At 35.3% G+C, this 26,025-nt stretch overlaps 2 protein-coding genes across 4 annotated transcripts; both read right to left on the bottom strand.

Moving 5' to 3' along the window:
- Window positions 1-31: 31 nt before the first annotated feature.
- Window positions 32-6,968, bottom strand: LOC129294392 (NAD kinase 2, chloroplastic-like). Of its 2 annotated transcripts, none has more exons than XM_054932728.1 (8): window positions 6,578-6,968; window positions 3,878-5,758; window positions 2,848-2,969; window positions 2,604-2,745; window positions 2,271-2,495; window positions 1,923-1,997; window positions 838-939; window positions 32-695 (listed from the first exon to the last, which is right to left on the bottom strand). In XM_054932728.1, exons 1-8 carry the CDS (start codon window positions 6,821-6,823, stop codon window positions 492-494), a joined length of 2,997 nt encoding a protein of 998 aa, XP_054788703.1. In that variant the 5' UTR covers window positions 6,824-6,968; the 3' UTR covers window positions 32-491. The 2 variants fall into 2 exon arrangements, with proteins under 2 accessions (XP_054788703.1, XP_054788702.1); XM_054932727.1 differs by having other exon boundaries at window positions 3,878-5,794; window positions 6,578-6,966.
- A 2,910-nt stretch (window positions 6,969-9,878) lies between these two features.
- Window positions 9,879-25,017, bottom strand: LOC129294174 (uncharacterized). Of its 2 annotated transcripts, none has more exons than XM_054932357.1 (17): window positions 24,378-25,017; window positions 24,241-24,283; window positions 23,610-23,731; window positions 22,763-22,870; window positions 18,910-19,054; window positions 18,731-18,822; window positions 17,797-17,890; window positions 17,180-17,675; window positions 16,814-16,956; window positions 16,284-16,639; window positions 14,329-14,496; window positions 12,762-12,944; window positions 11,879-12,307; window positions 11,711-11,755; window positions 11,534-11,619; window positions 11,097-11,184; window positions 9,879-10,812 (listed from the first exon to the last, which is right to left on the bottom strand). In XM_054932357.1, exons 1-17 carry the CDS (start codon window positions 24,552-24,554, stop codon window positions 10,735-10,737), a joined length of 2,853 nt encoding a protein of 950 aa, XP_054788332.1. In that variant the 5' UTR covers window positions 24,555-25,017; the 3' UTR covers window positions 9,879-10,734. The 2 variants fall into 2 exon arrangements, with proteins under 2 accessions (XP_054788332.1, XP_054788331.1); XM_054932356.1 differs by having other exon boundaries at window positions 12,762-13,052; window positions 24,378-25,012.
- Between the last annotated feature and the right edge of the window lie 1,008 nt (window positions 25,018-26,025).

Raw genomic sequence — 26,025 nt, 5'->3', positions numbered from 1 at the left:
ACATATTTTGAGAACTCGGCAACTGGCCAAATACAGTAATAAGTCTTAAATACTTGACAGGGAAATGGTACATGACGAAGTTTGAAATAATTCAGTCAACTAGGAACAAACCATAAGAATCATCTGCTTCCCTGTATTGTGCTGCAGGAAGTTAAACTTTTCAGTCACAGAATTTCCTGCTTCCAAAAAAGATTTTATAGGGAAAGACCAATCTAGCGGACAATGTTTGACTTTCAGATGTACCCTTATCCTCCTAAGAAAAACATATCAGTGCTTAAAATATTGTAACTATACAACAGCATCTTGTCAAGATAACGTGGAAAAGCAATTGGCAAATCCTATCTTTACATGGGAAGCCAATGTAAGAAACTGGTACTATCAGCTAACTCTTGAGTTCTGTAATCTAGATGTATGTATAATCTGTACAATAGTTACACGGGTCCTGTCTTCTCTGGAGAATAATACTCAAGTGTTTTTCACGCTCACATACTTTATAAAGCCTTCTGATCAAGCCTTTCGTTCCAATTCAGACAGCGAATCAAGCTACGAAACCAATCACCCGTTTGGTCAAATTTGTTTACAGTGGGAAGTGGATGCTGACTCATAGATATTCGAACAGAATCTCCTCTCGAAAGCTGCTGCCTTCTCTTCCCATCAAATGAAACCCATGCATTGCTTCTTGCATCTTCTGGAATCTGTTAATAATAAACCCCAGTTAAGTCACATCCTAATTACAAAAACCAATTGTCAAATTATAAATAACTCCTAATTATCATTCTGGCACAGAATCAAGAACATCCGATATCCATTTTCACCACACAGAATGATTAGCTTCACCTTTAATTCCAATTGAGCAGAATCTGGAAGTATAACTGGTCTGAATGAGAGTGAATGTGGACAGATTGGGGTAAATAGCATGCAAGGAACATTTGGATGTACCTGTTGCAATTTTTTTTTCCAAATTAGCAATAAACATTACAGTAAACAATGGTGAAATCAGAAATGAAGCAACATCCATCAAGAACAAGAAAAATAAAATCTATTAACATCACATCTCTAAGATGGTATTGCTATGACTTAGATAGATTTTTCTCACCGTTTTATTTATTTATTTATTTATTTTGGTTAAATCATGACCCTGAACACCATATATCCATTTCTCACTCCATCCTTATCTTACCAACCGAGTTAGCCTATATAACAGTTTTCGGGGACTTGCTTCTCTGCAGCAGCCAAAAGTTGCTGTGATGTGAGAAAAGACTGAGAAGGATTACTGGGCCCCATTAACAGGTTTGGCCCGCCCACCTATCTCAGTCTTTCTCTTGCCTTGCAGCATGGTGCAGTTGCCGCAGGGTTTCAAAACTTCAGTTTTTCTTACTTTACTGCTAAGAATATGATATTTTTCCAGCTCCACAGATTTTGCAGCTGCTGCAGGGTTTCAAAACCTCGGTTTTTTATTACTTTACTGCTAAGAATATCATATTTTTCCAGTTTCACATATTGTTTTAGTGCTCAAGATGGTGTTGATGGTATTTTAATGCCCAACCAAGGAGGGCGACTAGAACAAGATGACACACTTGAATAATGCAGTAATATAAAAATTCTCGTGTGTCAAATTGATAAGACATCATCTTTCAATGAAAAAGGGTATTTGTCCCTGAAAAATGAAAAAGGAAACCACCACCTATAAAGCTATGCCATGAGTGAGAAGACGCTTAAAACGCAGTATCCCACATCCGCTGCTGTGTTGAGAGATTTTAAAAGACTGTAGGGGAAGCTTGGATGAATCGATAATAGAAGGTCATACAATAACAACAACAACAACAACAACAATAATAAAAGCATATCAAGCCAATTCATGCTATCAATTTTATAAGTTTAAAATATATAGGACTAGAAATAAAACTCAAGCAAAAGCTTACCATGGAACCTCCAGCAGCTGTAGAATAGGCTGTACTTCCCGTTGGGGTAGCTACAATGACTCCATCACCTTGTACCTGAAAGTAATAACAGTCATCATACATGAAGAATCGATAACAATGCTATCTATTGGTGTTTAGAGATATCAAATACTGAAAATGTCAACAGTCCTGATCTACAAAATAAAGTTATTTGCAAATTTGAAGGGGTGGTGAAAAAAGACCTCTTAGTTAATAATATTTCCAAAAGCTTGATAAAGGATAAAGCATAATAGCGTCATACAATCCATGTAGCCGGCCCCACTTAATGGGATAAGGCTTGTTGTTGTGGTGAAAATTAATGAAACTCACCTTGGTTATAAGTCTACCATGTTCATAACATTCTATCTTTGAAAGGTAAGGGTTAGATCCCCGATCAACAACAACCTCATTAAGGACATCAAATACTTTCCCAGGCACTGTGTTATCCTTACGAAAAAGTTCACATCGGAGACGCATTCTGAGAGTGATGTATACCCCATCTCGTGTGGTATTTCCATGGATTACTTGACGTAAGTCCTGCTTGTAGTCTTCAAACTATATGCAGAAGACAAAATGAAAGTCAAATAAATTACTGAAGAGCCGCCTACATTACTTTATGGCTCAAGATATTGTCCAATTGATGAGAAGTCAAATAAAGCATACATGATGAGAAGTCAGAAAACCAAGGGAGCCAAGGTTAAATGATACAACAGGGGGAACAGCATCCCTGAATATATTTGAAGCATGCAGTATAACACCATCTCCACCCAAGCATGCTACAAAATCTACTTTCTCGTGCAGATCACTGTGTCAAGGCATTTGATATGGTAAGAAACTAGCAGTTAAAGTGCAGCTTCATCAGAATTAAACAATATATTATTGCACATAACGTCACAAACTCCAGTACCTGGTATCATGACTGTAGAAGGTCTGAACAAATCCAAACCCTGGAATCCTAGCAAATAGATCATGTACATCAGGTTCCACGAGAACGTTCATTTTCTCTTGGTAATATAAAAAAGAAGCAACCTACAGGATAGAAATTGAAACTGAACTGAGAGTGGACTTAGTCAAATTAATAACAAAACTTGATAACTTAAGTTTTTGGGAGAATCACTGTAAGGAAATTTTTGCAAAAATATGTACCAATTCATCATATTTTCATTTAATGTTGACTTATGTTATTGACCAAACACAATAACCAACTTGTTTAACCACTTTCATTGTTTAAACAATGTAATCAAATATACTTTGAACAATCAGTAAAAATAATAAATATAATTAGATTACAGATTAACACATTTGATAATACCCGTCTCCTCGAATTTTGTAGCTCCTGAATTTTGAAAACCTGAATCCATCTCCTCCCCTGGTGTGAGGAGAACTACCTCCATAAATTTTTATGTTTTTCTGTCTACTATCCCTTAAGTATGTTAACTTAGCTATAAATAACTATCTGCATTTATTCAAATCTTTAGCTTTGCAAGTAATATGGGACAAATTAATCCATAGAAATTGAACACATGAAAGGGATAGACGGAATGCTATAGCTGCTGATGTAAACTAATATCCAACCTTCAATCATGAGGAACATCAAAGTATTTGATGCAGCAATGACTCGAATGCAAAACTTTTATCAGAGAAATACCAAATAGCTGATAGATTGGTATTAGATAAAGAGGATAAAATTTGGGAGCTGGTCAGTTTAAGCCCAGTGAAGGTCAAAGATTTCTTTTGGCCTTTTAGTTGAATGAGCATAACTTGTACAATCATGCTCCCCAAATCATTGCCTGACATATTTACATCTAAACCTTTTGCAAATATATTGCTCCAAAACATCAAGTTTGGAAACTCTGATGTCTGGATCACTGAAATAACGAAGAGGACATAAGCTTAGCACTGGCTTGCTCCCTGACATCTATTTAAAAGATAATCACCTGTTTAGCTTCTTCCATCAGTTCTTCCCCCATCTTTTTCAACAGTAATACAGTCTTTGGCACAGATTTCCACATAAGCATCTGTTGCTGGGTGCTTGGATGAGAGAAAGCTAAAGAAGATTCAGTCACTTTTTCTCTGGTACAAGAAAATCCATCAGTTCGTACTAGGAACATCTCTGCTTTCTTTCTTGACTGCAACCTCACAACACCCGTTGAAGATGCACACATATTCCCTTCAACAGGTCCTGAGTCTTCATTGTGTAAGTCTATTCCAGAGTCACCTTTACCATCTCCACCCCTTGGAGATTTATTTGTGACATCATCAGAGCGTCTATTCACAATAGTAGAGACATTGGAAGTCGGCATGGAATACATATTTCCTTCACTAAATCCATTTATCTTGCTCTTAACATCATTAGAAGTACTTCCATTCACTGACTTAGAATTGTCAGTGACTTTAATCTGTGGAAGAGCTGACCCTTGGGAACTTATTAGATCCACAATTTTGGGTACATGATTATAACCATTGCTGATGATCACACCCCCATGAAACCTGCCAATATACACGTTCCTTGAATCTGGCAAGCATTCCAATCTTTTAATCTTATAATTAAAAAATAAGTGCGGTGAGATCTTCCCACTTCTCAAAAAGCTGGACATCTCCTTTTTAGAAAAGACATCACGAGGAGGAATCTGAGCTTTGAAAGGATTAATCTTGTTGGACAATCCTGGAAATGATTCCTCTCCTTTAGCTGCAATTGTGGCTTCTGACAAAATGCTGTAGTTATTAGTGGATTGACTAAAGGTCCAACTATTTTGCATGTTTTGGTCATCAATATCATTCTCTGGGGAGGTACTTCTATCACATGTTACACCCAAATTCTCTGATAATGAATCAATATCCTTGTCCAGAGAGGATCTCTCTGCACTCATCAAAGAGTCCTGCAGCTTTCCATATCCATTTGTGTGGTGTGACAACTTATCATCAGCCTGAGATGCAGAGCGAGTCATGTGCTGCTTCCACCTGGAGACCATGGCAGATGTTCTCCAAACTCCTTCCTTGCTGTGAAGATAGATAGGCCTTTTGCTGTAGTCTGAAATATAAGATGCAAACCTGACAACCTGATCCATTGTAGGTGCAGTCTTAACTTCTACTGGAATTTTAACCACTTCAATTTTCCCAGATGCAATAGCATCATGAATAGCTGCTTGATAGAAGTTATCATTGACAGTCTCCGCTCTGAGATCTATAATAGTTTTATATCCTTGATCCAGTAACCACTTCAGGCCTTCTTCTGTTACCTGACCACCCGTCCAAAAAGCTGCCTCAGAGTTAAACTTTGTGTCCTCTTGCAAAGTGGATAAATAAACAGGACTCCAATTTGCAAAAAGTGTATGGCAAGGATGATTGTCCCCACGGGGAAAACCAGAATCATAGCAAACATTCTTTAGTCGCTGGAGTTTCCTCCATACATCCAAGCTTCGATTATCATCAGGTGTCAAATAATTCTCAAGAGCTACATGCAAGCTCTCACAACACCTTTTCATCTCACTCCTAAAAATGGCAAGTGGGGGAAGCTCATCCTCCATTATGCTTACTTCTGCAACACGAAAGGCATTCATAATTGAGGATCTACCAGAAAGAATATCTTCCCTGGCTTTGTTCACAAGTGAAACCATGCATCCAAGGACAGAGACTAATTTATCTTCCAGTTGAGGTTTCTCCTCAGATGGAACCTCATATGAGACACTACATTCACCAGTCATTGGGTTGCATAATGCATCCATTAATGCTGAATGAAGCCTTTCAGAAGTTCTAAAGATCCTACAGTACGCCTCTACTTCAGCAATATCACCAGGCATTGGTCCCATCCAACGCAACTGTGATGGATCATGTGAATGAAAGGAATTCAAATTCTGAAAAGAGAGTGAGAAAATAAATTTGCAAGAAAATGTCAGTCTACGGCCTGAAACTTCTCCAGTCAATTCTTTAAAGCATAAATTAAAAAAATGAAGACAAGGAGACAAATAGATGTATATTAACGGACTAGAAATTATCCTGGGAGTTGAATTATATATTCCGGCTTATAATGCAAGCAGCTGTTTTGTCAATAGTGTATATCTCAACCACCAAAGGGCACATTCTTAAAGAACTGAAAGATGGACTCTGAAAATAGCTAATGGTGCTTCTTTTAAGTATTGAATTTAATATAAGAGGGAAGATCGGGCAGCTCAAATGAAAAAGAAAGCCCAAGCAATGAATCCAAGAGAAGATCACGGCAACCAGAGCATGATACGTGGGTAACCAGGTCAGCATATTCAAAATTAATCGAAAAAACAGTGAAGCGATCAACAAGATGCCGTATTATAACATTTGAACGAATATAAAGTAAAACAGGCTTTGCCGAATAAATATTGATTTCGCAAAACTTTTTTAAAGCACGATCACGCAAAATCACCCCTGGATTTCCAGCCTTACTATCATCAAAATATCTTTGGGGCACCAATGGTGATAAAATCAAACCCTCACAATCCCACAAATGGCCATGCAACTGCACATAAAGGAACTCCAGTAACTCAAGCAATGTATCAATTAGCAACCTTCCAAAGAAACGAGCAAGAAATTCAAATTTCAAAAACCATCAATCTGAAAAGGAAGAACATTGTTGAAATATTATAAAAAGTAGGAAGCAAAAGGACCTGAGAATCCAATCCGAAATTTAACGAGAAGGAGTTGGAAAGCTCCGCACTGATAACGAACTTGAGCTGTCTCATCGGCCTCTCTTTCCTCTGAAACTCAAAACTGAAGACTGTGCCACTGCAAAAGGACCGAGGAGGCTTGAAGAAACAAAGATACGAAGGTGAGATCACGGCGGTGACCGGCGAAGGAGGAAGACTCATGTCGACTGAGAATGCCATGTGACACGTGCAGAGACATGCTACCATGGGAGTTTACGAAGGAGGATCAACGAATAGATTTTATGTTTGTTGTTTTTTTGTGGGAAGTTATTTGGAGTGGGAAGTTATTTGGACGAGAAAATAAACGTATGAGCTTTAGAGTGGATAATTGCAAAATATGCGTGGATATCGGTATTGGATTGCACCAATATCGTGTTTTCGTGGTGGAGACTGGAGGGGCATCAGATCTGATAGCTTTGAATTGATGGATTGCTGTCTTGACGCTTCCTTCAACGTGTGTGTGTGTGTGAACTTCTCCCTATATTATAATTTTAACTCTATTAAACCTTAAATCTTTTAAAATATTAATCCTGTATTTTATAAAATAAACTATGAAGACTAATATTTTAAATAATTAAAACTACACAAACTAAATTAATTGACTCGAAATTATAAAAATTGAAGTAGAACCAAAGCTAATAAAAGGGAGAGGGAGGGTAGATGATTAAATGAAATTTTACTCTCAAAATTTTTTCACTTTTAAATGAAAAAGTTGAGAAGTTGAGAAAAAATATGGTGAGCCTCACATTTCATTTTTTTTATTTTTCTATCCTCTCACTTTTTCTCTCCTATTTAAATAGGAAAAAAGTTATTTCCTCCCATCTATTTTTCTATAATAAAGGCAAGTATATCTTTCCTCCGATTTAAAATATAAAATTTTTTTAATAATGATTCACATATTAATAAAATTTTTATGAGAAAATATATCTATAAATTCTTATAATTTTTTCAATTTTAAATTACATCCATACAATTTATGTTTTTAATTAAATTTTTATAATTTGATCAATTAAAATTTTTAATTCCTAAAAAAATAAAATCCTTGAATTTTTTCTTTGAAAAACAAAGTGAAGAATTTTTATATTTTTTTGAATGATTATATAACCTTAGAATTAATTAAATAATTTTTTAACTCAAAATTTATATAATTAGGTTGTTTTTTAAAATATTTCTTATACTTATAGAATTTTTATAAAAAATAATTAAAATTTAAATAGCATATAAAATAAAATTTTCATTTTTTATTTTTGAATAAAAATATTAAATTAATTTTTTATGAACTCCAAAAGTATTTTTGTTTGAAAAATTTAATAATTTATTATTAATTTTAACCTTCAAGGATTACTATATTTAATAGACCAAACATTAATGGCTTGATTAAAATAAAATATACTATAGAAGCCAAATTTAAAATTAAGGAAAACTATGAAAACATGCAGATTAGTTTTTTCAATTCTTATTTTCATGAAAATATATATTATTTTTCTTAGTTTCAATTTATGATGAGTGAGAAAAATATCATAAATTCATAAAACAAGAATCTAGGTTAATAAATATAAGAGATAAAATAATTTTTTTTACAAATATTAAAATGTTTATATTTTAAACCCAAATTAATCGGAAAAAAAATGCTTGTATTTTATATGGGAAGGGAGGGAGAATGTCTTTAGTTTGGAAAAAGCTGTATATAGATTTAGATAACACAAATGTAAAATCATGGGCAAGCTTCTTTTAATTTTTTTTTAAGATAACACAGAGCTTCTTTTAATTTGAAATTCATCTTTTTAAAACATAAAAATTAACCAAATGTTTGTTTTTAATTTAAGGAAATCATTTTTCTTTGTCGTCTATTTTTCTTCTCGTTCAAACCCAAGGTAAAAAGTAAAAACTAAGCTGTTTGGCATACTCCTTTTTTTTTTTTGGGTGCAAGTGTAACTTTTTAAAATTGATGTGTATTTTATTTAAATTTAGTATAAATAGGCAAAAATATCCATTAAATAATTTGTCAAAAGCATCAAGTAACTTGAAATCATAAAAAAGGCAAAAATACTTATAGCGTTACTAAAGTTAGTATATAAATAATCAAACCATTAACTTGCCATAACGTTCGTTAGTTTTTAATATTAAATACTGATTGTGCTTATCATATGTTAATGTTTGATGTGAACTAAAAGAAGGGCAAAAATACCAACAAAGTTATCGGACAGGTGTATCTATCAACCTAAAGTTAAAAAAGGACACGAATAGCCATAATGTTACTCTAGTAGCAATAGTAACCAATTCATTGAATCTTTTAAATGTTGACCGTTTAGTTAACATATAAGTAAAAGTTGACCGTGTTTCACTGACATGGACAAAAATATTCTCAAGTGGTATTCTACGAAGGTTAATTAATCATATATGAATACCACATGAGAAAAAAAATTGACCAAATAACAAATTAAATCACTCACTTCTTTACAGTAATGCTTAAAGTCAACTGAGGATTTCAAATCTTATTGTGAACAAAATCGCTTAAGGCTGTGCCAATATTCTTAAGGTAGGTGGCGTAGGTGTGTGTAATCACGAAGACATTACAAGCAGAAACAACCTCCTTCATAAAATGCTTGCGTTCTTTATAGTAAGCCAGAACTTCTCTATTCTCAATTTTTGATTGCGTGCAACTTATTTCATTATATTAAATATCAAGTTTTGTAAATAAAAAAAATGAGTAGAGATAGAAAAAGTGAAGAGTTGGGATACATAGTTTGAAAAAAAAAAACAACACGCAACATGTATTTTAATGAATTAATTACTATTACATTTGCTAAAATAATGTTATAAATACTCCTACATTTTTTTTTTCATTTTAAACTATTGAATGTTCTTGACGGACAATTTCATAAATATTTTTGTTCTTTTTTAATTGATGTTAGCAAATATTGATATGTGATAAACACAGTTAACATTTAATATTCAAAACTAGCGAATGTTAAGGTAACAATTTAATAATTTTTACATCAACTTTGATATCGTCATGAGTATTTTTATCTTTTTTTCTCACTTTAGACTATTGACTATTGACTATTGAATGCTCCTAATTGATCACTTGATATGTATTTTTACCTTTTTACCCTTTAAATTTATAACACGTGCAACCTCCCAACTAAATATTTATTTTGGTACATTCAAAACTTTTGCATGTTGTTGTTTGAGAAACAGGGCCAAGCCCAAACTATTTCGTTAACCACAAACAAAACCCAGGAGAGCACATCCTACAGTATTTTCGTACACAAAAAAATTATTACTTCTTTGTTTTTTTTTTTTTTTGGTAAAAGAGAGGGCATAGCCCTAGAGTTTAAGTGAGAATTACAAAGATGGGGATTGAGATCCCAAACTATCAGAAGACACTAGGCTCCTAACAAATGCTGGAGCAACATCAAAATAAGTATGAGTATGATAGCCCTTCCTTAACAAGTTCATCTAGAACGAAGACTAGAGAGAAAGTGAAGACCATCAGCTTAAGGTGCAAAAGTTGCACTCTATGCGGAGAAAGGTTCTTCTGTGCAAACCTAATCAGTCTTCAGGTAGCCCCCCTACCCCACCCTCTGACTTGGCCCATGAGTCCGACATGGACCATCGCAGCTCTGAACCATCTTCGATGATATTATTTAAAGGCCCAAAATGTAATAAACTTAACAACCCTTCTCCCACTCGTGTTTGTAAACCATCAGCCCTATGCCGCATGAGTCAATGATCACTGTACAGTTGTTTAATCTTTGGCCGAACATGATAATTTATTTTTCCTTAGTTGGGATTAGCTTTATAATTTGTTACAAAGCAATCGATACAACACGCCTGCAAACAAATATCAATATATTCCCCTCCCCTCTCCTCCCGTTTCCACCCTAGCAAGCAATGACGTATGGGAGCAACTTCTCTTGATCAACACAGTTAATACTGACCTGCTGCCATCTCAACACCCTTGTTAGCTGACCCTCGGGTTGATCTTTTCTAAAACTAAAATCAATGATGCAGGACATGATTCTCTTTCATTATCTTGTAAACGCACATTCACTGTCGAACCATCAAATTAGCACACGCTTCTAGATCTTCCTTCAAGGAGCTGTCCTAATGCTTCAAGCCATACTACTACGTGTTCGGACTCTGTCGATAAGCATTTGTCTTCCAGACAAATCTTCTTCATAACCAACAACCTGAGTTTGAAATGCAGCACTGATTTTCAGGATTGAATCATTAAGAGGAAAGCAGGATAATATACACACGGGATACCGACATTTGGTCACAACTAAGTGCAAGCAGGAGTTAACAAATCTTTGTTCAAGTGACAGACAGATCTTGCAGTTAAAAATCAAATTGGATCTAGTACTGAGTTGATAATAAATAGAACAGAAGAAGCAAGCGAACCAAAATATATATATGTATATATATATAAAACTTTAAATACTAAGAGGAATTGCGTGTGATTGCCAGACAAAACCTGAGATTCAGTTTGTGTTTCACTAAAATTATCATAAGCTGCTCTTCCATCTCGAGAAGCAACATCATTATCCTCGTTTCTTCTACTTCTGGAAAACAAATCATAAGCTCAATACAAACAATAACAAAACAAATGAACAATGAATAGCTTTCCTAGTTCTGCAGTCAATGGAGTTGAAATTTTAAAAGAAAATACAGAGCCGAGCTAATAAATTGATCAGTCTTCTCTCAGAAACAGACAGAACATAGATAGAAAAACAGTATCCGGTGAGAGATGAGAGAAAGAAACAATCATCCTTTGATCAAATCATCAATGCGAAAATAAAGGAGGAGAAGGACAATAATAACAAAAGGCCATATAATTTTTACCGAGGATAACTATGTAAAATAATGACAACTAAATGTCAATTAGTGAAGAGAGAAATATATAGAGCTTGCCTGTTCAACCAGTGTTCAGAAAATCCAGTGACAGTATGAGGATTTGATTGATTTTCATCCAGAACAGAACAATCAGATGAAAAATTCTATTCTATCATCAAGGATTACAACTTGTTGAGAAGTGAAAACTCAATCATATAATGTAACAAAATGAAAATGAATATGCTAGAAGGATACGTTACACTTATTCACGGTCTTCCTCGGAGATGTCTGATCGTGCATCTTTAAGTGGAAGAAGCAAAAGCGTTAAGTTCAGAAGTAAATATGGACATAATGGAGCAAATGAACATAAATTATTGATATTCTACATTTCAAAATACCATAAAAAAATATTAGCAGTTTTACCTTACTAGTCTGCTCTAACAAGTCCTCAATTGCAGCAGCGACATCAGGAGCAGCTGGAGAAACCTCACTAGTAGTATCTATTAGCATGTTGTTTCCAGTAGAACTCATATCGTAGATAGGAGTAGCTGAAGCTACAGGAGAAGGCACTGTAACATACAGGCCAGACTCTTCCAAAAGCCTTGCCTTTTTGCAACAAACACTTGATATTTTAGCATCAACCCCATAATTGTTGACTTGACTACCCACACTTTGACTTGAGATGTTTCTCAAATTTATCAATCGACTCGCAAATTGGGCAGAGCTGTCTCCTCTAATGCTATCAGCCGGGTTAGGAAATTGACTCACAGTAAACACTCCTGCCTCTTGGTTCTCTTGATCTTGAACAGTGACTTCTTTGGGTAAAAATTGGTCAACAACAACAACTTTATTCTGAAAAAATAAGCACATCGTTTAATAATTCTTTTGCTTCCCATCAAAGGCTGAAAAACATATGCTCCTTTCGGTCCTATATATTAGTCACCTTTTAGAACAATTTGATGATCCTATATATTAGTCACTTTGCATAAAAAGATGAACCATTAATCAGCTTTTTTCAAAATTACCCCTATTTACAGCTACCTAGGATTTTTTTTCCAAAAAAAAAAAAACTATGCTTTTAAAATAGGGGTAAGCTTGGAAAGTCATTTCATTTTTAGATCATCTTAATAATGTAACTACCTCTCCTCGATCCCAATGAAGTAATTAGAAGTGCCACATATTTAGGAGTCAGGACTAGAGGGCAAACATATATGATTCACCAGGATATGCATGCAAAACATGAGTAGTTTACAGACGACCATGCATCCAAGCTCCTATCGTTCCACACAGAAACTAAATTGAATACCTGTTTGACACATTCAAATATCCATTCAGCGGTAACCACCTGGATCCCCCACTTACAAGCTGCCTCATACTTGGGCCCATTGATGAATTTGCATAATAAATGTGTGACTTTCTTTGTCAACTTCTCCACAAATGTAGCTCCAAGAACAAAGCACAAGTTCCTCAGCAGCATTCTGTCTTTCCCCTCATATTGAGAAACACAAAACCGAAAGCTTTCAAACCCAGGCAAGGGTATACAACAAGGGAGTGGAGAATAAAGAATGTGACTATCAACATCCAGCAAGCAGTCATTCTTCAACAAAGACATCAGAATACAGAACAACATCAACAATAATTAAAAGGCTGAATGGTACAAACGAAGTAAATTGTTAAAGAATCCAGTTGACAGCAGAAACTTATTATGGATCCATTAATGACTAAATAATGAGACAAACTCCAGTTGATTACAAGAAAAGACTAGTCAAATCATGATAAAAAAGTATTAAGCATAAAGATTGAGATGTGATTTTATTTTTATAAACATTGAGACATGTATTGTTAAGAAAATCTAAGAAAAGTCAAAGAAACGGCATATAGATTTATGAACACTATATATTAATGATCACACAAACTAATTTACCAGTAAGAGCAGTTGAGCAAAGAAAACCGGAAAAACTTTGGCAAATGACCATGGGATCTCATTCCTTCTTTCCTAAGATACAGGGTAAATAAGCTTTTGCAATATTTTACTCCTTCTAGTCCTACATAAAAGTCATCTTCAAGACAATCCCTTTTATAAATAACTTTGCATAGAAGGATGGACTATTAATTACTTTCTTCCAATTTTCTGAGTAATGTAAGAGGTTGCATGTGAGAGAGATGAATGTTTTAAAATATTATGCATTTAATGAGTAAATTAGAAAAAAAAAATTCTTCTTTAGATAATATCAAATGATTTAACTCATGCTTCTTGATTCTAGTGAAGTAATTAGAAGTACAAGAAACTGGAGAGGAGACAAGAATACAATATATGGATTATGTAAAAATCAAAATCTAAATATATAGGTCACGTTTGGTTACTAGAATGGAATTGAATTGGTTGAAAAAAATAAAAATAAAAATGAGATAATCAAAAGGAAAAATAAACTACACTCGTAAAGGAAAGGAGTAGTTTAATTCATGGAGTTGGAAATCATGATTATGAAATTTTTGGATGGTGTGATGATTCCTACATTTATAATATATAGTAATGAGTTTTATTATATTTACCATAAAGAGAAAGGATGTTTTAGTTCATTTTTGTGTTAATTTTTTCAATCCATTCCATTCCATTCGTTTTTGGTAACCAAATGTGACCATAGTGTTTGCAGCAATCTTTTAATGAATCTGTTTTTCCACAGTCTCCTAATTAATTGTACTTCTGAAGTAAAAGCCAGAACAGTTAGAAAAAATCAAGTTTCTTCTTCTCCAATCAATCTATATCCCAACTTATTCACATTTAAATCAATAACCAAATGGGAAACTGCAAACATTTAGCAAAAAACAAACCAAAACAGGGAAGTTTACATTTGTGAAATAACCAGGCTTACCTCTAAACAAGATCGTATCCAATGACTGGAAATGCACGTTGTTTGGGAAATATCTTCCAACCTACTTGTTACACCATGACACTCAATAGTATAATGGGCATTCTGTTTTGCGTGACCATCTACTAACTCACCTCCCCCCTGACTTATCCATTGAACAACCTCATCTCTCTGTGAAAAGAAACCAAAATTATATAATTACTTGAACAGAAATCTCCTATTTGCCAAATTTTATAAACATTGAAACAAGGTTTCTTAATTTTAATAAAATTTGGCAAGTTAAGTTTTAATAAAAAAAAAATTGTTTTAAGAAACAATCATCTAAACAAATGATGCAAAATTTAAAAATATATACAGTTATATGATAATAAAGGATGCATGGGCATCACTTGAAAGAAGTGAACCCAGCCCACTTTATATCTAGGTTTCTTAAAATATACCCATTTTTTGGGATTTTTTCTGGCTCATATTCTCTTCTTGGAGCCAATCCAGACAAGCTTTTCAGGTATGATAGGAAGTCATCATTTTAGAAATTAGAGAAAATAAATTAGTAATTTAGTATAAAAAGAAAAATGACTATAATATAACCAAGCAATGCAAAACACAAGTATTTGACTATGAGGTCAAACCACCAAATGGTTATCACCATCTAAATAATCTCTTCAAAACTTCTACAGAACTTCAATGAACATCTACAATGCATAATCAAAAGTTGTTACCATATAAAGAATATATACACATTATCATGTTCAGACGAACAGGTATGGCCACATGGGGAGCTGAAATTTCATTTATGCCTCGTTTGGTACAGGGAATTGTTTTTGGTGAAAGTGAAAGTGGAAATAGAAATGGAAGTGGCATTAAAAGTGTTGAATTTATTTTATTCAATAATTATATTTATAATGTAAAATTAAAAATATGCCCTCACCCCCAAAAACACAGCCCTAACCCAAAACTCGCGCTTGTTGATTTTTGTTGCCGGACGCCACACCATCGGAAAAGGCAAACTTTGCCAGAAAATACAATGAAAGTTGAAATCATTATTATCAAATTGGAAAAGAAGAGGCGAAATAGGTAGGAAAAGTGTGCATTTTAGCAGGTCCACCACTATCAAAGGAGGAGCTAATAATCTCTCTCTCACACATCCACCTCTACATTTCCGATCTAGTAATCTCTCCTCCGCCTTATGGAATTTTTCGGATATTGCTTGGAACTAGAAGTCAAACAAAATATAAATTGAAGGTAGAAATCAAAGAGGGAATCAAACCAGAAATCAAAGATAGTCACCACTATCTGTCATTGTCCTCGATGGACTCACCACCATTCGTCATTGTCCTCGCCAAAGTCACTGCCATTGCTATCATCACCGTCCCTTGTCAATAACAAGGAGAGATGGTGATAGGGCAAAATTGTCAAACTTGAGGATACAACGGAAGTGGAACTGGGTTACATATGGGGGTGCATAGGGAAGGGGGTCCTATCATTTTTTATGGAAGTGACTTCCACAAGGAAGCTAGTTCAAACATACCAAATGTGTTAAATTTAGGATTCCACTTCTACTTCTCTACTTTCTTTTCACTCCTACCAAATGAGCTTTAGTTTATTGGAATGAGGTTTGTATTTTTATTTTAATGACAGTTCGAGGTTATCATATAAGATATTGCACTTGGATGTTTAAAAGGAAGTATCTTGTTTATGAAGGTGGTTTGTGGAATTAGAGTAATAGCATCTGGAGAATAAAGAGGTGGTTAGATGAATCCAAACCAGCTGAATGGCTAAAATGTGTCTTTCCTGATATATTCTTGGAAGCAAAACATTTAGGACTCCTCCCATCTATTATCTATCTTTTCTCAAAAACTTCCTCTGCGTGCGTTAGTTCATTGACTCCCAATGTCAAAACTCACAATTAGAGTACAAGATCATATCATATTTAATAAACATAGACAATAAAAACTTACTCTCTCTTCAGGGAAAGAATTTGAAAAACAAAACATCCTCCCGCAGAAAACTGTTGATGGCTTCACACACTGAGAAGAGTCATTAAGCATCTTCTTTTGACCCTTCATTTTATTATTAGCAACAGGAAGTTGCGTTTTCTGAGTTGACTTGTCCATTGATTTAAGAAAAGTTTGATCAGTCACATTCATCTCCAGCTTCTTTTCTTCTTTTTTCTCCACAGATAATGGCATCACAACTCTAGAGTCCATACTAGTTATCAACTGATCAGCCTGCAAGCTTTGATGAGTGCTGGGGCCTTTACCTTTATTCATGCCCATAATTCCAGTTACAGCTCCTTTCACAAAAGATGCTGAACCTAAAGCAATCATAACAAAATGAGTATGTACATCAGAAAAGCATGGTTATGACCACCATTAATGAAAATTTAACACAACAAGGTTTAATTAAAAGATTTCTCCTACTTGCGCACAAGTAGGAGATAACAGATGCAGACCATAAATGTGTACAATCGCACATGATAAAAGTGGACCTTTAGGAAGAAGAAGATCTTGGGCAATGTGTCTCTTTAGAACAGGGACTTCTTTCTTTTCATGGTCACAATCTTCAAGCCATGTAGTTTTAACAACGTAGATGATACCCAAAGCAGCAAGACTCCTTACATCCTTCTTTTCTCTGAGAAACACATCATGGGAAGGGTAACTATCAAGCCTAACTATAAGAAAAGGGATACAGTATTCCAAATAAAGCCCATCAGAGAGCCACATTTATGATGGTAGCCGCCAGGTAGCATTGAAATAGTGTTGTTTACACATGAATGCAAAGGAGAGGCATGGTCAAGAAACATAGAGAAGACGTGCATCTATAATATTTCTGGAAGACATCAAACTAGACTTACATTTCTGAAGGGGTTCCGATCACTATGTGTGTCAACTTGTCATTAAGAGACATATATCTGGATCCTCCTCCTTTACGAACCATATTAACTAGTTTACGCATTTCAGAAGCTTCAAAGCCAACAAGTGATATCCTGCATTCTGATAAGTACAGATCATTATCATCAGATTCAGAATCCCTGGCTACAGCACTGTCAAGGTTTGGGTCATTATTGGGTTGCACTGGAGGTGCTTGAGGATCTGTCCCATTAACAAAGATAGGAACATCTGAAACGGCAATAGAAGTGTTCTCTGACTGTGTAGCATCTGGATCTCTGTCCGCAAGCTCAGCAAAGGAAACAACAGGCATACATGAATCTGGAAGTCCAGATGATGCAGCAGATTGCAATTTCCCGTTTTCTTTTTCTTGGCTATGTTGTGCTGTTAAATTATCCATAAACATTCTTTGTGAAGATACAGGTCCTTGCTGAACGGGGTAAGACTCCTCATTCAGACATGCTATTCATAAAAGAATAAAAAAAAATTATGCTTGGTTGTCAGATATTGTGGGTGGAATCAAATTATGAAGGTCAAAATACAAAAGGCACTGCAACATAATGCATTGCAACCAAGAACTGACCTCTTCTGACAATAGACTGATCAAACCATTTCTTTGTCACAATATGAATGTGACCCCATCGTTTTGCCACCTTATATTTGTCACCTTCAGGAGCTTAAGAACAGTCAAGAACACAATTATCCACGTAGTTTAAAGAATAAAGACATTTTTTTGAGTTTAAATACTTGACTTGCTCAGAAAATGAGAAGAACGTGCTTGGTAATGCTGACACAAATTGCACATAAAACAGTGTCTAAGGCAATATAATACATGTCACTGCAAGAAGAAAACACCATATCAAAGGATCTTATATATCTTTTAAGGTGACTTTTTGGCAAGGACAAGAAACAGCATCCTTAAATGGTTCATTCATACAGGATAATATGAAATGAAGCCATTGCTTCAAGTTCTTCGCAATTGAAGAGCTGAAGCTACAACCATTAGCGAAATTTATACATAAATGCCCATTCTAATAGCTTTAAGATTTCCAATTAGATGTATCTTCGGTTCCTCCCAGTTTAAACTCACAAGTAAACAGTAGCTGTCAATTGAATGAAGAGTTTTTGTAAATATGAGTTAACTGATTAAAAAATGAATGGAACATATGCTCCTTAATAATTTAAGCCCTTAAAGATGATAGAATATATACTAGCAGATATAATTAAACTATTACAGATTTAAAAGAGTAGACATTTACATTAGTTCATGTTAAAAGCATGAGACTTCTTGTCAGTTCAAAACTATGAAAATAGTATGATACAATTGGCACTCAGTGCTAAAGTCATGTTTATAGAGAATGTTATTGACAGTCCAACTTATGCAGCTGACCCCTAAAATGTAACAAGAAACATTGTTCAAAAGCAAGAAGGGTGCTTTTTCCTATTCTTGGACAATGGGTGAATATTCACATAATTTAAACAGAGATTATTGTTTAAAGAAAATACAGCAAGGATATATCAGAAATCAAATGTGTGCACTTCTTCGTTAGCTCCGCAGAGTATTTCCCACCATTCTGTACAATAAGCATCTCAATTTTTCTGCGCTCATCTGTATAAAATGAAAACAAATTAGCAGCAGAAAACAATATATATATATATATATATATTATGAACAAAATCAACAGATAACTAAAACCTGCTGGAATTCGGGTAACACAAATTGTCAACCCAGAAAAGGGAAGAATCCTGTATGACTCTTGGGGAACAATGCGATGCTCAATGGAGCATTGCTTTAACCAATTAAAAGTGACTATTGGTTTCTTCAGCATATTCAAAGCCCACTGCCAGATGTAAAGCAAGTTAAACATATTAGATTGTACAGCATCAATTTGAGCTCAATGACATTTCAGACCATCATGAAGATCCATTTATGTCATTGAAAAGGGTTAATGATGTATTAAACGACAACCTATAATTAAAACAGGCAAACAAGATTTTGGTATCTGTAACCACCGTAACTAATTCACTCATCCAGATACAGTTGAAATGTCGCCAAACCCATTATGATGGGCCAAGAAAGAAGCCTTAACTCTTTCAAGATTTGAATCAGCCACCAACAGTAATTTGGGTTTAGGACTTAGCAGAACTGGCTACCAAACAATGATTTGACAACCACACACACGCACACACACACACACATTAAACTGTTAATAGATGTCATCAAGGGTCATAAAAAATATCTAACTTCCCTTGAATGATAAAGGCATTATCTAAGGAAAAAACCAAGCAGCATCTTGTGTTGCATAGAAATAATTTGGACTTGTAGGAATTAGAAGAGATGAGGGAAAAGATGAGACAAGAACAGAAAGATAGGTAGAGGCAGAGAGGAATGAGAGATTAAGAAGAGGTTGAGAGAAATGTAGGAACAGAGGAAATTCTATTTAGTCATGGCTGAGATAAACTACAATTCAAATGCCTTAACATATATATAGGCTCCACCCGCTTACCTCACCCAACAGCTAATCACAGCACCGCTAAACCGTTATTCAAATCTAACTAACTAACATTTTACAAAACTATAACAATACCCCCCCTCAAAAGATCCTTGCCCTCAAGAATCATTGACAACAAATTGAGGAAATTTTTGTTGCAGCTGATGTAGAGGCATCCAAGATGCTTCCTCATCAGGTAATTGCTTCCATTTAATCGGAACTTCAATAATAATCCGTCCCTTCTTTCTTCCAACTCGCTTTTGTAGAATATTTTCAGGTTCTAAGGCTGGAGGCAGCTCTAGCCAATCAAGATGGGGATGCCTTTGCTTTACTTTAGGGTTAGGACAAAGCTTTAATAGAGAAACATGGAAAGTTGGGTGTATTCTTGATTCAGCTGGTAGCTCTAATTTGTAGGCAACAACACCTATTCTTGCAATGACCTTATAAGGACCAAAATATCTAGGAGCTAGCTTTTGATTACTCCTTGCAGCAGCAAAAATTTGTCTATAGGGCTGCAACTTGAGGAAAACCCATTGACCAACAGCAAACTCTCAATCTGTCCTATGAGAATCAGCCTTCTGTTTCATCAGATTGGCTGCCTGATGAAGATGATGCTTCAAAACAGCTAGCACAGCTTCTCTAGCTGAAAAAGTCCTGTCTAAAACATCCAAAACAGAACCATTAGGTAAATAAGGACAACGAATAGGGGCTTTCTGACCGTATAAAAGTTCATGAGGAGTTGCTTTCGTGGCTGTATGAAATGTGGTGTTATACTACCATTCAGTTTGTGACAACTACTTGCTCCAATCTCTTGGTTGTTCCCAACACATACATCTAAGATAGGTTTCTAAGCACCTATTTAGGACTTCAAATTGTCCATCTGTTTGAGGGTGATATGTGGTCGAAAGTTGCTGCTTAACTCCCAAAACCTGCAAAAATTCCTTCCAAAATCCACTCACAAATATAGGATCACGATCACTAATAATTTCAGCGGGTGCACCATGCAATTTATCCACATTATCCATGAAAAGTTGTGCTAAAGAAGAAGCTGAATAAGGATGAGTAAGAGGAATAAAATGGGCATACTTACTCATTCTATCAATTAATACCCAAATTGTATCCTTACCATGAGATTTAGGAAGTCCTTCTATAAAATCCATTGTAATACTTTCCCAAACTCGACTTGGAATTAGAAGAGGTTACAACAGCCCTGGAGGAGCAATAGCTTCATATTTACAACGAGCACATGTATCACATTGCTTGATAAAATCTGTCACATCATTAATTAATTTTTTTCACCAAAATAATGCCTTAATTCTATGATAAGTGGCTTGAATTCCTAAATGCCCTCCTTGGGAACTAGAGTGTAGCCATTCCAAAATTTGTTGTTTCAAATTAGGCTCATTCCCAATTACTAGCTTTCCCTTCCTTCTCAACAATTCTCCATCCCAAGAAAAATGCCCCCATATACCACTATTTTCTTGGGCTTTCTTTTGTATTTCTGAAACCACAGCATCACTTCTCCAACTTCCCTTGATTTTGTCCAGCAATTCAGGAGAAGAAGTGTCTAAAACCATCTGCATCAGTTGCTCTTTGGGTATTCTTGAGAGAGCATCAGCGGCTGAATTATGATTCCCTTTCTTGTATTGTATTTTGCAATCAAACCCAGCTAGTTTTGCAACCCAAAAATGAAGTCTTTAGCTTCTGTCCAAGTAGATATTTCAGGCTTTGTTGGTCAGACCTGATTATGAACTGTTTCCTCTCAAGGTACTGATGCCAATGAAGGACAGCAAGAACCACCGCCATTAATTCCTTTTCATATATAGAAAGGTGCTGGTGTCTTTCAGCTAAACCTTTGCTAAAGTAGGCAATTGGCTGCCCTTGCTGCATTAGTACTGCCCCCACGCCAAAACCACATGCATTTGTCTCTACCACAAATTCCTCAGTAAAATCACGAAGAGAAAAGACAGGTGCTGATGTTAATACCTCTTTGAGAATATTAAATGCTTTGGAAGCCACTTCTGACCATTTGAACCCATCCTTCTTAAGAAGGCAAGTTAGTGGCTTGGCTAAAGCTCCATAACCCCTGACAAATCTTCTATAATAACCTGCCAATCCTAGAAACGCCCTTAATTGCTTCATAGTCTTGATAAATAATTTGGACTTGTAGGAATTAGAAGAGATGAGGGAAAAGATGAGACAAGAACAGAAAGATAGGTAGAGGCAGAGAGGAATGAGAGATTAAGAAGAGGTTGAAAGAAATGTAGGAACAGAGGAAATTCTATTTAGTCATGGCTGAGATAAACTACAATTCAAATGCCTTAACATATATATAGGCTCCACCCACTTACCTCACCTAACGGCTAATCACAGCACCGCTAAACCGTTATTCAAATCTAACATTTTATAAAACTATAACATCTTGATTACATAAACAATCAAGAAAGCACATAAGTTTTGCAAAGGCATGAAGTGCTAAATCCAATCAGACTGTGACCTGAAGAAGCATAGGCTCTGAGTAGAGGACACAAGAATTTAATAGCATTAAAAAGACAAACACAAAACCCATGCCATAAAACTTAGTATTGCAGGAAGTATATTTTGTTTGATACAGTGATTCATCCAGGAAAAATTAATTTGCTTATCACCTTCATATACAATACTAATTGATTTGACTCATGTTTAGTATATAACTTGCATCCCTCTCAGTCTCACAAAAGTACTTTTTGCTCCCAGTCTAAGCAATCATGCCATCAATTTGTATAATTACAAAGTGTCACATCACCCTCTATATTACAGGCCAGAAAGAATGCCACATAACACCAGCTGTATATAAGCCTAGGAGTTTCACTCTTTGGAGGTTCGACCAAGTCTAGTTATTACACACTTTAGAAAAATTCAAGCAACAAGAAAGTTATTTATGTTGGCATTAACATGCATAAGAATCTTTGTGCAAGCATGTAATACACTGAGACAGATATAATAAACATGACAAAGAATAAAGAGAAGTGGTTAACGTTGAAGAATAATATGGAACATGAGCTTCTTTTACAAGACCTTGTACTTTGCAGCTAAAACATTTTTCACAATCACAAAGTTTACATCCAGTGATGCCTTAATGTGCAGAATTCCCCCCATTGAATTTACTAACTCTCCTATCTTCATCTGCAACACAGTACATATTATAAACATCAATAGAGAGCAGAAAAGTGGGTGGAGGAAGTAAGAAGATAGTTAGAGCAAGTAACTAAAACGTGAAGAGAAATGCAACAGTAAGAAAATTTTACAAAATTCTAATACCTTTAAGAAAGCAAAACCGATCAAGAAAATCTGACTTACAAGTTATTGCTTCTTTTAAAAAGCAGATAATAGTTAAACCTCACCTAATTTTTAAGACATTGATTTTCACAATTTTTTATTTTTTATTAGGGAAGGTTCACCAATCAAGCATTTTAACTTTTTTTGAAGATTAAAGAGGCAATTAATAGAGAACCAAAGCAATAAACCATAAAGTTGACTTAAAAAACAGAAAATCACGGCTAAAACCTGAAATATTCACTCATAACATGAATGGGACGCTATGCAAATCTATTAATTTTAAGACATTGATTTTGAGCAACCACTTTTTGAGATGTTTATAACACAGATATACACAGACAGATTATATCCATCATATCGGCCAAAAGAAAATGCCGTGAAAATTCTAACAATAATTTAATTGAAGATAACAACCAGAAAAAAGAGCAGGTCATCTCTTAGTTATTCCAAAACCAGGGGCCTAAAACAAAAAGGGAAAAGAATAACTGTCATACAAAGAATGCTTGTCAATTTGCTAAGAGAAAATGAATGGAAAATAAATAAATTAAAGCTAGCTTGTGGTGATAATATTTAAAATATACAGTACCTTCTCATCCATATCAAAACCAGATGCAAGTACTTTGACACCGTCCATGGCAAGGCAACAAGTGAAACCCTGTTTAGGCAGAGGTCTCTGTTCTTTTGCACATGAAAGCACACACTGAGGACCTGCCCAAGAATGAATACAAAACTCAGAAACACCATTGGTCCTAGCCAAAAGAATAACTGATATTCGACTAAGGAAATCATGCTGGGGTAAAAATACATACATACATACATACATACATATATATATATATATATATGGAAATCATCCATGCTGGACAGGTATAGGGTAGCAATAAGTGCTGTCCAATTCAGACGAACAATCCATCAAAATTCAAAATGACTTGTTAAATAAATAATAACAACATGCCTCGTCAGATTCTAGAATGCCGACCTGGCACCTGGAAATGTCTAATGCAAATAATAATGCTTTTTCAACCATCAGATTACAAGGTTCTAAGCATCTAAAAGCAACTTCAGCTAATTACACTACTAAAAGCTCTTCAATCAGCTTTGAACTTGCCTATTGAGTAGGAGGACGAAAAAGGAAAATAAAATTTCAGTTAACACAGCCAACCAACAAGAGCAGTAACTAAAGTTTTAGCATGTGGAACCTTGAAATAAAAACTTACCAAGCAGATTACAACCCCTGGCTTTAAGATCCTCAAGTTTCTCCTTCAAAAAAATTTGGGAAAAATATATATCAGAAATGCAGAAATCGAACTCAAATTCAACTGAGACTAGTAATCGCAGGACACCAGGGTATTACGTGATCGTGAGATATGATGTGATAGTCGTGTGGCCCATTGCGCGAAGGGTCGCAGCAAAGATGGACGCGTGCGCCATTATTCTTAAGCGCGTCGTGGAGTGTGTCGAAGACTTCCGGCGGCACGAGGTTCCGTGACATGAACACATTCGCTCCTTCAAATGCATTCGTCCGTAGCATCTCCACCGACCAGCTCTCTTCCTCACACACTCTAGGGCAGTGATCAGTACTGACTGTTACGACTTCCTTCCATCAAAAAGATTTCGGAGAAGAAAACGAAAATTCAATAGATCAGGGAGTGTAAATTAGGTTTACGAAATTATTTTAACGAAAGGGTGAGAGAACAGGCGATTTGTGCGAGATATGGAAAAGGAAGGATAACATGAAAACGCGGGAAAATGAATTCAGATACTTCTCCGCCCGAACTTGACAAATATGACGGAATCATGGAGCTCATTTTCTTTATCCATCTATAGGAAATGGAAATGGAAATATCTCGGGAAGAAAAACACACAACCTTTTCAAGTTAAACGAATTATAATTTTGTCCAATGGACATGCATAATAAGAGTTATGTTTGGTTACACCAAAAAGAAGAGTTATGATCAGTCATGTTTAAGATACACGTTTGTCAAGAATCGGAACTTTTTATGTTAATAAAGATCAGAGTCGTGCGCAGATTTTCTGCATTTTATCGTTAGATATAATTTGACGTTTTATTTTTTATTATTGTAAAAAATACAACGATAAAAGAAAAAGAAAAAGAAATACTGTATGCAAATGCAAGCTTTCTCAAAGTCGAGTGAAATTATGAAGAACAGCCCACATTGTTGAAGGATTGGTTGTTGCAGAATCCATCAAAAATGTCCGTGGCTTCTACAATAGGCCCAACTGGAACTCAAGAATCTACAGGGTTAGATGTGGGTTGACATGGGAAGTGGAGGAACAAGAAGGCCTTTGATTGATGATGCTTCAAGTAAGGTGGGTGGAGCTAAAGTCATCAATGATTAAGTGATGGGCATAGCATTGTTTAGTGTGAATTTTTGAAAGTGAAGAGGAAGTTACAAGGGGAGCGGCAAGATTTGATGGCGTAATTAGAGGGGAAGACGTCTGATGGCCAGGCGGCTTTAGCAACAAGATGAGGCGTGCTGGGCACAAAACGCTGAGGCATGGCATGGGGAGTGAGTGTGATCGCGACCGAACCTCATGTAACACTCAACTGGGTTGCAGGAATTTGGTGGCCATGCCCCGAGAAAACCACGAAGTTGGTGGAACTGGTAGATGTATCCTGAAACCGACAAGGGAGCAATGTTATGAGAGGGGAATGGCAAGTTGTTACTTGTTACTAACCACACACTCAACTGAAGTAATATATATACATATATGTATGCATGTGCGCGCGCGCGCAGCTAACTGAAAGCCAATTACATTACGATATATGTCATAACATGTAAATCTGAATTAACTCATCCAGTAAACTGTTAAATCATTAACTTAATATCTTATTTAGTTTAATAAAATAACCAATTTATGACTATTTTAATCAAGACTCATTACAGTTTCAACCATTAATTCTTGAATAAATATCTTAATCAATTTAATGATGGGTTCAATTTTAAGTATACCAATCACAAGAACTTAATCATCGCAAA

Source organism: Prosopis cineraria, unplaced genomic scaffold (assembly GCF_029017545.1).
Source record: "Prosopis cineraria cultivar Desert tree isolate PC_DT_omini unplaced genomic scaffold, ASM2901754v1 PC15, whole genome shotgun sequence".
Lineage (NCBI taxonomy): Eukaryota > Viridiplantae > Streptophyta > Magnoliopsida > Fabales > Fabaceae > Prosopis > Prosopis cineraria.
The sequence above is the reverse complement of the archived record's forward strand: the minus strand, read 5'-3'. Positions and strand labels throughout refer to the sequence as shown.

Bases quoted from the DNA above. Each gene is read 5' to 3' on its own strand.
- LOC129294392 (XM_054932727.1), bottom strand. From the start codon at position 6,823: ATGGTAGCATGTCTCTGCACGTGTCACATGGCATTCTCAGTCGACATG. The intron at 1,998-2,270 runs GTGAGTTTCATT...TATTACTTTCAG, and splicing joins ATGGTAGACTTATAACCAAG to GTACAAGGTGATGGAGTCAT. The intron at 940-1,922 runs GTAAGCTTTTGC...AAATTGCAACAG, and splicing joins CAGCTGCTGGAGGTTCCATG to GTACATCCAAATGTTCCTTG.
- LOC129294174 (XM_054932356.1), bottom strand. From the start codon at position 24,554: ATGCTACGGACGAATGCATTTGAAGGAGCGAATGTGTTCATGTCACGG. The intron at 17,891-18,730 runs ATATCCTTGCTG...GACTGTTCTTAA, and splicing joins GCACACATTTGATTTCTGAT to GCTCCTGAAGGTGACAAATA. The intron at 17,676-17,796 runs GTCAGTTCTTGG...TTTTATGAATAG, and splicing joins TCAGTCTATTGTCAGAAGAG to CATGTCTGAATGAGGAGTCT.